The sequence below is a fragment of the Cricetulus griseus genome, chromosome 2 (genome assembly GCF_003668045.3).
Source record: "Cricetulus griseus strain 17A/GY chromosome 2, alternate assembly CriGri-PICRH-1.0, whole genome shotgun sequence".
NCBI lineage: Eukaryota > Metazoa > Chordata > Mammalia > Rodentia > Cricetidae > Cricetulus > Cricetulus griseus.
Genome location: NC_048595.1, coordinates 19737634 through 19750540, shown reverse-complemented (window position 1 = coordinate 19750540; position 12907 = coordinate 19737634). Strand labels below are relative to the sequence as shown.

Here is a 12907-nt window from a genome sequence, read left to right as displayed (position 1 = left end):
CTAGCCTGGGATGCATGAGAGAACATCTCAGAAAACCTAAACAGTCTGTGGCCATACCCTTCTGAACAGGCCTGGTCTAGTCTGATCTTGAAGCTAAGCAGGATAGGATCTGGTTATAGTTGGATGGGGAGACCTAAATAATCGGGGCTGGAAAAGTTGCTCTTCCAAGTCCCAAGGACCCAAGTATGATTCTCAAGTACTAACTGTCTGTAACTCCCATGCCCGCTTCTGTTCCTCACCCCTGAGGGCACCAGGGATGCAAGTGGTGCACAGATGTCCATGCAGGCAAGAACCCCAAACATATGAAAAAAATTTAATGTGAAAAAGAAACCTAAATAAGTGAGTATGTAGACAGACAGACCCATGACAGATCAACGCCTAGGTACTCAAACAGTGAAGATTATTTGCTGAGCATCTGGTATATCGGACCCTGCACTAGGGAAACAAGACCAGACCTTACCTTCAAGGTCAGACAGTAAAAAGAGGAGACAGAAGACAAGAAAGAAACAGCCTGCTGGGGACTGGAATAAAGAACACAGAGAATTGTTACACTTAAGAGAGCTAGGGGCTCAAGGGTCAGGGACAAGTTCCCGGGAGCCATGCTCTTTAAGTAGGAGTTTTGAGGCCCGGTAAGGCCCTCATGGCCCTACAGAGACTTCCAGGACACGGGACTACAGCACAGAAGGGACCCGAGCTGCCCTTCTACGGGCCTCACTTTCCCGGCCTAGGCCGGGGCTGGGCGGGGCCTCGGCCAGGTGCGCGGCGGCGCTTCGCGGAGCCGGGAAGTGTGTCCCAAGCGGCGACCCGTGCGGCGCTCCCGCGAGACGCTCACCTGCGATCCAGGTGAGTGCCGAGAGGGGCGGGGGAAGGGCTGGCTGGAGGCGGCTCACCTGGCGGGGCAGGTAAGTCCGGAGCGGGCCCGCGGGGGCGCGGAGCGCTGCAGCCCCGACTGGGTGACCCTGGAGGCCGCTCCTGGACGGCGGCGGACCGCGGGCCTGGCTCCCCGGGACCCGACGCCCACTTCCGGGGTGCGCGGGCCGGGCCGCAGCGGCCCGAATGGGCGCGGGGCTGGGCGGGCCGGGAGGCCTGGGGGCCGGGGCCGGGCTCTCGGAGCCGGGGCTGGAGCCCTAAGTGGGCGTCGGGACTCGCCGGCGATGGCGTTTGCGGCGGCGACAGAGTGCGTGCCTGCGCGCGCAGAGGAGGGCGGCTGCGGAGCGGGACCGCGCGACCGCAGCGTGTGGTGACCCGACGCTTGCCCAGGCGGAGGCTAGTGCAGCCGGCCGGCGGCCCTGTGGACGAGTGTGTGGTGTGTGTGTGTGTGTGTGTGTGTGTGCAGGGAGGAGGGAGGCCCAGATAGAGCCCCGAGTGTGTGTGTGTGTGTGTGTGTGTGTGTGTGGTTGTGTGTGTGTGTGTGTGGACGAGAGAGCCCGAGTGTGTGTGTGTGTGTGTGTGCAGTGTGGACGAGTGTGGTGTGTGTGTGTGTGTGGACGAGTGTGTGTGTGTGTGTCCCGATTGCCCAGAGAGAGCCCCGAGTGTGTGTGTGTGTGTGTGTGTGTGTGTGTGTGTGTGTGTGTGTGTGTCCCGATTGCCCAGAGAGAGCCCCGAGTGTGAGTGTGTGTGTGTGCGCGTGCAGGGAGGAGGCCCAGATAGAGCCCCGAGTGTGTGTGTGCCGGCCCTGTGGACGAGTGTGTGTGTGTGTGTGTGAGCCCCGATTGCCCAGAGAGCCCCGAGTGTGAGTGTGTGTGTGTGCGCGTGCAGGGAGGAGGCCCAGAGAGAGCCCCGTGTGTGTGTGTGTGTGTGTGTGTGTGTGTGTGTGTGTGTGTAGGGAGGAGGCCCAAAGAGAGCCCCGAGTGTGTGTGAGTGTGTGTGTGCAGGGAAGAGGTCCAAAGAGAGCCCCAAGTGTGTGTGTGTGTGTGTGTGTGTGTGTGTGTGTGTGTGTGTAAAGGCAAAGGCAATGTGAAGTCAGAAAGTCCTGGGGCCGCCAGACCCTGGAGCATCCTTGTGATGCCTTCAAATGCCCAGTGACTGAACCTATCTTCCCAGGCTCTTGCTAAACACCAATACCTCAGCGGAGTGCTATGAAGACGTTACTCTCTTCCGTTTTGGGAGATGAGGTTTTCAAATGTTATTTATATTTTATTTCTCTTTGGTTAATTTTTTATGTATTTGTTTTAATTATTATATTTAATTTAATTAATAAGTTATATATTTAGTTTTTGGTTTTTGAGACAGGGCCTCATACGGCTCAGGCTCCTAATCAACCCTGTCTTGTGCGGGGATTACGGACATGGCCACCTCACTGATCTAAGGTGAACCTATTTAAAGGAGAGGAAGCTGGAACCAAGAGTGTTGTTCCAAGCTAAAATAGAGGCAAGAATTAGTCCCACTAAAGTAAGTGACCAGTGTGACTTGATTGGCAGGAGGGGAAGAGCAGGGTCCGCGGAAGGGAAAGGAAGACTTAGTTTGGAATGAATGGGCTTTTTGAAGGGAGACTGAGGCCAGACACTATTATACCGAAAGTAGGGAGGCTGACTGTTGGTTGATTGGTTTTGAGACAGGGTCTCTCTTGGTAGCCCAGGCTAATCGTTGAACTTAAGGGAATCCGGCCACCTTGGCCTCTCTAGAGCTGGGATTGCCTGCGTGAGCCACCATACCGGCTTCTCCTGGGCTTTGCTCCCTTTCTCTCCACTCTTCCCTGACTGGAGATGGGGCACAGAGCAAGGTGCCTGGGCTGAAGAGCCCAGCCCACCACAGCAAATCCTGTTTTTTCCAGTTTGCTGTCTTGCTCAATCCCCTCCCTTCTCTGAGCGTCAGAATCCTGGGCTGTGGAGAGAACTAAGTAATGGGAAAGGTCTCTGGCTAGAGCCGGCTCCTGGCCCATTCACTGCTGTTTCTCAGTAGTTAACGCAGAGCTGGCCCGTGATAAATGGGTTGGTTATGAATACAATCTATAGTAGTCAGTCCTAAATTCTTGGTAGGGGAGAAAGAGACAGGGACCCAGCCCAGTGTCAGTAACCACGATACTCCCACAGACCCACAGAGTTTAACTTGGTGAGAATGAACACTGTGTGGATGCTGAGGGTGGATGGTTTGGGACTCCAGCTGCAAGCCCTCAAAGGGTACCAGCTCATGCTAGCACCTTTAACTGGCCCTTTCCTCTCAAGTCCACAGATGGGATGGGGTGAGGAGGAGTCCTTGAGGACTTGGATGAGGAGTGGATGAGGGTCTGAGGCCAGGCCAATGAGTGAAAATGGAAGTGTGTCTGTGGGGACTGGGGGCATAGCTCTATTGTCAGAGCACTTTGGATGCATGAGACCCAGAGTTAGAGCCCCAGCTCTGCATAAACCAGCACTTGTGAAGACGGGAGAATCAGTATGTCACTCTTATCCTGAGCTACACAATGAGTTCAAGGCCAGCCTGGGATACATAAAAGCCTATCTCAAGAAACAGGTGTGAGCCGGGCGGTGGTGGCACACACACCTTTGATCCCAGCACTCAGGAGGCAGAGGCAGGTGGATCTCTGAGTTTGGGAGTTTGTCTGTTTACCACTGTGTCCACAGAGTTGAGGATGCACAGTAGGTCCTCAGTACTTGTTAAATGACTGAATCCATGCCCAACCTCATGTTGATCAAATCAGGACATTTAGTTGTCTCTCTCTGGATTGTGAAGAACATTTTGTTTTGTTGAGTTGGGGTGTTGCTATCTAGTATATGTTGGTCTCAAAGTCATGACCCTTCTGCCTCAGCCTTTGTGATACAAGGATGACTGGTGTGGCTCACCACATTCAGTTGTGAAAAATATTTAAGGTCACTTATTACAATTTCAGTTTGTATACCTTTGTTTTAAAATAGAGCAGCAGGGTAGGAGGTGTTCCAAGGGGGAAATACCTCCTTCAGTTTATAGACTTCCAAAGATGGGGTCGCACCCCACATAGGCACACACCATTCCCTAAGAGTGCCGGCTCCTGCTCTGGTCTACCTGGAACCCATGTCCTTTTCTTTCCATCCAATTGTCTTGGCCCTACCATAAAGTCACATAGAATGTGTCTGTGCCATGATGACACCTTTCAAACTGACCCTCTTCTAGGCCTTGAGACAGAAGGGAGGCAGACCCTTCGGGTCAAAGTCTCTGGGGAATTCGGCTTATCCTGAAACAGTGGGAACAAGGCTGGCCCAGTCATCAAGAGATCTCAGCAGACACGGGGGGGGGGGGGGGGGAGGGCTGCAGGGTAGAGTTATGGTTCATGCCTTTAATCCCAGCACCCAGGAGTCAGAGACAGGTGGACCTCTGTGAATTTGAGGCCATCCTGGTCTACAGAGTGAGTTCAGGGACAGGCTCCAAAGTTACAGAGAAACCCTGTCTCAACCCCCCCCCCAAAAAAAAAGAGAGAGAGAGATATCTCAGCAGAAGGGTATGGAAAGAGGGGCTCCCATTTGTCTAAGGCTCCAGAGCAGGCTGTAAAGTTTCAGGAAGAAAGAACTGTTTCCTCATCCAACACTATGAATGTTCCTTGCCTCCCTGTCTGCCTGTACACAAGCTCTCCAGGCATTTGCTGGTTGGTGGTTTAAACCATTGATGATCACACTGCAGATATGTGTCCCTTAGTCTGTTTCTTAAGCAAAGATACTAGGCTATTCTGTTTCTCATAGAAATGTGTATATCTGGTGGGGCTGGACAGATGGCATACCTTTAATTCCAGTGCTCAGGAGGTAGAGTCAGGCAGATCTCTAAGTTCAAGGCCAGCCCAGTCAATTTAGCAAGGACAGCTAGGGCTACATAGTGAGACCCCCATCTCAAAATAAATAATATATACACACCTCAGGAAGCAGGAGGTAGAGGCAAGTGGATTTCTGAGGCCAGCCTGATCTAGAGTGAGTTTGTTCCAGGATAGCCAGGGCTACAAGGAGAAACTCTGACTTGAAAAATCAAAATAAATATAAAATTAGAAAAATTACATATAAACATATGGTGTTTTCTACTTTTACTAGTTATTCACATTATCCAAGTTCCCAGATCCTTGGCCCACACTGGATTTAGTTGTCGTGTCTCTGCAGCTGGCTGTCAGCCCTTTCTTCAAGGACACATTCCAGTTCTGTGTTTGAGGCAGGAAATACTTCACAGTGTGTTCTCTTCATATTTGATGTCATTTCACTGTTGGTGACATTGCCTTTGACCATTTGGTTAAAGCAGCACCTGGGAGGTCCCTCCAGCCCTGTAGGATTTAAAATTGTCACTAGCTGCAGCATATGGAAGAGGCCAGAACAGGAGTGCTGTTGGCATTTGGTGTTTGGGGAGGTGACACTGTTTTGCCCATGGCATGCAATATTTTTTGTTTTTGTTTTTTTGACACTAAAACAAATACACCTGTTTTCTCTTATGTAGCCCTGGCTGTCCTGGAACTTGCTCTGTAGGCCAGGCTGCCCTGCAACTCAGAGACCTGCCTACCTCTGCCTCCCTAGTGCTTGGACTCTGTAGTGATTAATTCAGGGGTACAAGGCTAAGTGACAGCTGGGGCTGGAGAGATGGCTTAGAGATTAACAGCACTGGCCACTCTTCCTGAGGTCCTGAGTTCAATTCCCAGCACACACATGGTGGCTTGAAATATAGGCTGCGGACAGTCGATGCCCAGCAAAGGCTTAACTGTGGTTAAGGTACCCCTGAGTATGGCCCGGCATCATCCCTTGGTGCCTTTGTGGTTTACTGAGTTCCACATGCTTCATCCTTAGGAGGTTTTTGGTTGATTGTTTTGAGAGACAGTCTTACTATATAGCCCTGGCTGGACTAGGACCCTCTACGTAGACCAGGTTGTCTTCAAACTCAGAGAGATCACTTGTTTCCACCTAAGCCTACACCATGCTGGCATTAAAATTGTGAGCACCACCAGGTGGTGGTAGCACACACCTTTAATCGCAGCACTTGAGGCAGAGGCAGGTGGATCTCTGCAAGTTCCAGGACAGCCAGGGCTAGAGAGAGAAACCCCGTCTTGGAAAAAACACACAGAAACAGAAACTGATCACCATGCCTGGCTAGGTGGGTTTTGTTTGTTTGGATAGGATCTCATGTGCTGGGCTGGCTAGCCTGGAACTCACTTTTTAGTGCAGGATGATGACTTCACCTCCCAAATGCTAGGTTTTCAGACAGGTATTATTGCACTCTGCTTGTCTTAGAAACTTTTCTAGAAGCTTGGCGTTGGTGGCTCACACCCTTAATCCCCGCACAGGCAGAGGCAGTCGGATCTCTATGCGTTCAAGGCCAGCCTGGTCTACAGAGTGAGTTCCAGGACAGGCTCCAAAGCTACACAAAGAAACCCTGTCTTGGAAAAGAGAGAGAGAGAGAGAGAGAGAGAGAGAGAGAGAGAGAGAGAGAGAGACTTTTCTAGAAACTGAACCATGAGGATCATTTATCTTTGATTTTGCCTTTCCTGACACATGGCCAAGCTCAGTGTTCATCAAAAACAGTCATAGCTCTGAGATACCTAGCAAATAAACCCAAAGAGGAATGAAGATCAGTGCTATTTTATGACAGAGCTGTTTTCTTTGAAGGTGTACACGTGTGGAAGTCATAGGACAGTTTTTAAGAGTTGGTTCTCACCTTGTGCCTTGTTGAAGCAGGGTCTCTCACCTCTGCTGCTGTGCTGTGCTGTGCTGTGCTCTGCTCTGCTCTGCTGTGCAGTGTAGTGTACTCCAGGCTGGCTGGCCTGTGACCTTCCAGGCAGTTCTCTCTTTCCCATCTCACTGTAGAAGTGCTGGGATTACAGATATTTGTCACCGCATCCAGCTTCCCATGTGGGTTCTTTGGTTGTTGGTGCTCTCACCCGGTGAGCCATCTCCCTAGTCCATGAGGATTATTTTTGTGGCAAGGAACCAAAACTGCTTTGTGTTGCCAGGTAAGGTAGTACACTCCTTTAATCCTAGGACTTGAGAAGGGAGGTAGAAGGCCAGGAGTTTAGAATAGTTTTGGCTACCTAGCAAATTCGAGACCCTCTTGTCTTAACAGAACCAATCCTTCCCTCTCCAAAAAGAAGAACAGAGACCTGTTTGATGGCAAATGTTTCTCGGAGGGCAAATCTGAATAAGATGAGAGACCCATTCATGCCAGAGTTGAGGATGAAGGGTGGGAAGGAGGGAAGGATAGTGGTGATGACTGTGGCTAGGCAGACAGAGGCTCTGCACCGGGCTCAGTGATGGCAGGAAAGTGGGATCAGTTCTTAGGAAGTAAGGTCCCTGTCAAGCGTTCCTGTTCCTTCTTTGTGGTAAAATATACATCAAAATTTCCATTTTAATCTTTCACGTGCTGTTTTTAGCACACCATCCTGTGGCATTAAATACATACATCTACACGTTTTCCAGAGCTGTGACGCCTTCCCAGCTGAAATTCTGTGTCCATTCCACGTAACTCTGCCATGCTCCTCCGCTTCAGCCCCCAGCACTTTCCACTCTGTTTCCTATGTCTGTTAAATTTGTAGTTATAGAATATTTGTTCTTTCTTGTGTAGCTTATTTCATTTAGAATGTCTTCAAAGTTTATCCATGTCAAAGCACAAAAGAATTACATTCTTTTTAAGGTCTAAATGATATCCCAAAATATTTCATTTTTATGAGTCCATTCATCCAGTGATGTGCTTTTTAATTTCTGAACCTTTATGTTTATTTGATGTGCATGTTTTGCCTGCATTTTGTCTGTACACCTGTGCATACAGCGCTATGGCAGCCAGAAGAGGATGGCGGATCCCCTTGGACTGGAGTTAAAGAAGGTTGTGAACTACCATGTGGGTGCTGGGAATTGAACCCCAAGTCCTCTGGAAGAGCTGCCAGTGCTCTTAACCATGAGCCATCTCTCCAGCCCCCATATACACAAAATTTTTAAAAATAAGGACTGGCCCAGGTGGTGGTAGCACACGCCTTCAATCACAGCGTTCCAGAGGCAGATGCAGGTGGATCTCTGTGAGTTTGAGGCTAGCCTGGTCTATAAGAGCTAGTTCCAGGACAGCCGAAACTGTTACACAGAGAAACCCTGTGGGAGGGGCGGGGGGGGGGGGGGGACTGGAAAGATGGCTGGGTGGGTAAGAACAGGGGTTACTCTTCCAGAGGACCTAGAGTCAATTTCTAGCACCCATGACATAGTTCACAACCATCCATAGCCTCAGTTCCAAGAGCTCCTACAACCATCTTCTGACCTCCATGGGCACCAGACACACATGGTAAACGCACATTTATACAGGCAAAATGTTCATACACAAAACAAATCTAAAAAGATTTTTAAAATGTATTTGTGTATGGGTGGAGTGGGAGCGGTTCCCTGTGAGTGCAGTGTGGGCAGAAGACAGAAGAGGGCGTTACAGCCTAGAGCTAGCGTTTACAGGAAAAGTTATGGACCTGTCAAGTGATCCGTTTTTTCTGCATCCCCACTGACACTTGTAATTTTCTATGTTTTGTTTTCAATAATAGCCATTTATTGGGAAGTACAGAAATTTTAAAGCCTAAGTTAGACCACAAAGAGAACTTTCTTTTTGGGGCAAGAAGAGCTCAGCATTCAAGTGTTTACGGGATGCTTCATCCATCCTCATCACAGGCTTCCCAGAAGTCTAAAGCTCTTCAGGTCAGCCCAGAAGCTTGTCCCTGACCTCTGCTTCTGACCTACTGGCTTCTCCCCTGCAGGTGCCTGGCTGCAACAAGCCATGCTCTGAGCCATGCCCAGGCCGGGACAGCCTCGCCCATCGTCTGGGCCTCCACGGTTGGGTCCCTGGGAGAGGCCAACAGAATTATGCCTGGAAACCAATGATGAGCGCTCCCAGCCCCCACCAGGCCGCCGCACCCGCAGGCCAGACCCCAAGGACCCTGGCCACCATGGGCCAGAAAGTATCACCTTCATTTCAGGCTCTGCAGAACCGGCAACCGAGCCCCCAACCTGCTGCCTCCTCTGGCGACCTTGGGGGTGGGACTGGTGCAGGGCTGCCTTCTGCTTCCGCCGCTGCAGGGATTGCCTGCAGCGCTGTGGGGCTTGTGTGCGGGGCTGCAGCCCCTGCTTATCTGCTGGGGACCCCACTGAGAGATCTACGGAAGCCACCTGGGTCAAGGAGCACAATGGCGTGCCGCCCAGCCCGGACCGTGCACCCCCCAGCCGCCGGGATGGCCAGCGGCTCAAGTCCAGCATGGGCAGCAGCTTCAGCTACCCTGACGTTAAGCTCAAGGGCATTCCGGTCTACCCCTACCGCCATGCCACCTCCCCAGTCCCTGACGCGGATTCCTGCTGCAAGGAGCCCCTGCCCGAGCCTCCTCCAACGCGGCACAGCCTGCCCAGCACCCTCCCCAGCAGCCCCCGCGGCTCCGAGGAGTATTACTCCTTCCACGAGTCGGACCTGGACCTGCCCGAGATGGGCAGTGGCTCCATGTCGAGCCGGGAAATCGACGTGCTTATTTTCAAGAAGCTGACCGAGCTGTTCAGTGTACACCAGATCGATGAGCTGGCCAAGTGCACGTCGGACACCGTGTTCCTGGAGAAGACCAGCAAGATCTCAGACCTGATCAGCAGCATCACACAGGATTACCACTTGGACGAGCAAGACGCCGAGGGCCGCCTGGTGCGTGGCATCATCCGCATCAGTACCCGCAAAAGCCGCTCCCGCCCACAGACCTCCGAGGGGCGCTCGGCCCGCTCTACAGCCCCTGCCACTGCCCCCGACAGTGGCCATGAGACCATGGTGGGCTCTGGCGTCAGCCAGGACGGTAAGCGGGCCCAAGAAGGGAAGCTCTGGCTTATAGGAGGTTGGGCTGGGTTCTTGGCCCACTGAGAATTGTGGGGGACAGGCAGACTGTCCCCCATTGCACTTGTCCCCAGTATTTATTTATTTACTCACTTATTGCATCTGTCAGAGTCCTTCTACCCCTAGAACTACTTGACAGAGCAGCTCCCAAGCCTGGCCTAGATAAGGACCCAAAACTCAAGAATTTGGACCTCTGCCTTCAACAAGAAAGGCTAGTGATAGGAGTTCATACTTGTACTCCCAGAACTCTAGAGGCTGAATAAAAATAGAAAAAAAAAAAAAAAAAGATCTCCCAAGTGTTACAGGCCAGCCTGGGCTAGAGAGACCTTGTTTCAAAAACAAAACAAAACCAAGAATTTGCACCACTGACCTGGCCTAGCCAAAGTCCCAGCTGCGCCCACACATCCTTGTTTTAAGCATTTCTCTAGCCTGTGTACGTACAGTAAGCACCCTTCTTCACTGAGCTACAAGAAACAGGGACTGAACTTTATAAAATATGATAATGACCACTGCTTACTCATCCCCTCCCTAGAACTGACAGTGCAGATCTCCCAGGAGACAACAGCAGATGCCATCGCCAGGAAGCTGAGGCCATATGGAGCCCCAGGTGTGGTCCTGACCTAACCAGAGGGTGGGAAACTATACTAGGGGCCCTTTGGGTGACCTTCCAGCTTCCTTTGGGGGTGGGTGAGGATGGGCCAGCCTGGTCTCCAGAGCAAGTGCCAGGATGTGCTCCAAAGCTACACAGAGAAACCCTGTCTCAGGGGGAAAAAAAAAAAAAAGTGATGGCGTAGTAAGGTGGAGAGAAGGCCATCCAGTCTGCAGCTTCAGAAACTCTCCTTATGGTTTCTGCTGCTATCCTCTGGGCCTTCACCACCCCTAGGAGCAAGTCATTATCCTTTTACAAATAGCTGCGGGGGTTTGAACATCAGGAGTGGGTTGCAAAGGCTGTTAACAGCTGACCAGGCTCAAGCCCTGCTCTGTTCCCTGGCTTTAGGCCCTTGGCGAGCTCCTTCCCCTCTCTGAGCCTCTGCTTCCTCCTCCAACCAGGGTACCCAGCCAGCCAAGACTCGTCCTTCCAGGGCACGGACACAGACTCTTCAGGGGCACCCCTGCTGCAGGTGTACTGCTAACCCCTACTGGCCCAGCAGTCATAGCCTCCTTGGAAGAAGCATAGCCAGTGGAGTTGAAGAAGCAGGACCTCTGTGTGGAGGCCAGATCCTGAGCCCAGAAACAGTGACCTCTGGCTTCTGCTTTCATTGAATGATATAGACCACGTACATTTCACAGGGCCATGGTGCCCGTGCTCTGCTTCTCCAGCTGGACTGACCACTGCCTGGGCCTGCTTCTTCCTGTGGCCTGAAAGCAAATCCTCGGGAAGTCACTTCCCAGTTCCATTCCCATGGCACCCTAAGCAATTGTGGAAACTACACAGGTTAGGTTGGGGACAGCATGGTCTCTATATGTGATTATCTGGGCAGTGCCCACTTGTTATATTGCTGAGCAGTTCCTACTGGATCTTGGCTGTTCTATATTGTTAACATGACCACAGTTGCAAGTATACACACATGTGGGTCCTCAGGGTTAGTTAAATGGCCTTCCTGTGCCATTTGCCCCAACTACTGTTCAGCATTATGGAGAAGAGCAAGGTTGGAGCAAGACAGACTAGCTTCACTTCCAAAAGAAAAAGAACACTATGGCGGCTTTGTCTGGACTGCCATTCCCCCAGTCCATTGCTTCTGGCCACCCTTCAGTTTTAAGTACCTCATCACTTGTCAATGACCCCTCACCTCTCCCTGGAGCTAATACAGCACTCTGATTTTCACCTTATCTTGCTCTTACTGGCAACTTGAGGGAGCCTCGTGTTCAAGACATCCTTGTAGCTAGCAACTAGCACACTTGGGGGCTGAGCTCATTGAGTCAAAAACGGGCTCCCCTTGTTTGGGCACAGGGCTCACTCCATCCAGGGCCCTTCCTTAGCTGCTCTTTTCAGGTGCTGGCTCAGTAAGTTCTACAATCACAGCTACTTGAGAGGGTGAGGCAGGTCACAAGGACAGGGTACGCTAAGTTTGTGGGTTTAAAGTCAACTCCTTACCACAGAGTAAGGCCCCATCTTAAGTTTCAGCTAGCCCAGTGACCACAGGCTAGCAAAGGGAGCTATTTCCCAGCTTCCTTTAATGACCTTTTTACTGTCTGTTGGGGGCACCCTTTTGGAAAGTGGTGACTTATCATTTATCTAGTTTCCTAAGAGATACAGCAGATGGTCCCCTGGGGCTGTGACAACAGGCCCTCATTAGAGCTATAACAATCAAACTGGCCCTTTTTTTGGGAGCTGCTGTGTTATCCAGATATAGGCATAAATAGAATAACCAGGTAGGGGTGCAGCTTGGTGTTGCCTAGCATGTGTGTGGGATCCTGGCTTTGATCTCCACCACTGCAAGAGGAAAAGGGTGTGTGTTCACCTCTAATCCCACCTAGGAAACTGACAAGAGGGTCACTAAGTTCAAGGCTAACCAGGGATACATACCAAGATTCTGCCTCAAAAAGGGGTACAGTACCCACACACCATCCCTAACTTCAGTTCCAGATAATCTGATGCCCTCTTCTGACTGCTATAGGCACCAGCCACATACATGGTGCATATACATACATGCAGGAAAACATTCACATTAATCTGTATTTTTTTTTTTTAAGGAAAAGATTATGGACGGGAAACCAGAGTAAGAGTGTTAACAGTCCCTAAACTTTAGCCTTGGCCTAGAAGCCAATTTCCCAACAGCTTTGTGAAGTATTGTTTGTATTCCCAGAAAAGGTTTATCAAAACAGCTGGGTACTTACTTTAGCCTGCCCAGCCCCTGCACTCAGTGACCCCCACCCTCTAGAGGAAGCAAATGTGGACAGAAATGTCTCCTTAGCCCTTTACTGCATAGGGGCTGGCTCTGAGGAGCAGGTCAGAGACAAATGGTGGGGCTCCACTGGACTGTACCCCACCTTCCCAGCTCTCACCCTCAGGTAATGTCCACCTGGCTCTATTACTCTTCTGTCTCTGCACATAGTCCAGTCTGAATACTTGACTCTGGAACTGGGCTCCTGGTGATGTCTAAGCACAGCTGCTTTACATGTTGTTGGGTCTTGGTCCCTTTGG

General features: G+C 51.0%; 2 protein-coding genes across 2 annotated transcripts; one reads left to right on the top strand and one right to left on the bottom strand.

The window, feature by feature from the left end:
• Nucleotides 1–886: 886 nt before the first annotated feature.
• On the bottom strand, nucleotides 887–3131 carry LOC118238161 (translation initiation factor IF-2-like). The gene is made up of 3 exons (XM_035438646.1): nucleotides 3124–3131; nucleotides 1948–2064; nucleotides 887–1127 (listed from the first exon to the last, which is right to left on the bottom strand). Exons 1-3 carry the CDS (start codon nucleotides 3129–3131, stop codon nucleotides 887–889), a joined length of 366 nt encoding a protein of 121 aa, XP_035294537.1.
• A 5557-nt stretch (nucleotides 3132–8688) lies between these two features.
• Nucleotides 8689–10895, top strand: Kdf1 (keratinocyte differentiation factor 1). The gene is made up of 3 exons (XM_035439542.1): nucleotides 8689–9724; nucleotides 10295–10369; nucleotides 10813–10895. Exons 1-3 carry the CDS (start codon nucleotides 8689–8691, stop codon nucleotides 10893–10895), a joined length of 1194 nt encoding a protein of 397 aa, XP_035295433.1.
• The last annotated feature ends 2012 nt before the right edge of the window (nucleotides 10896–12907 follow it).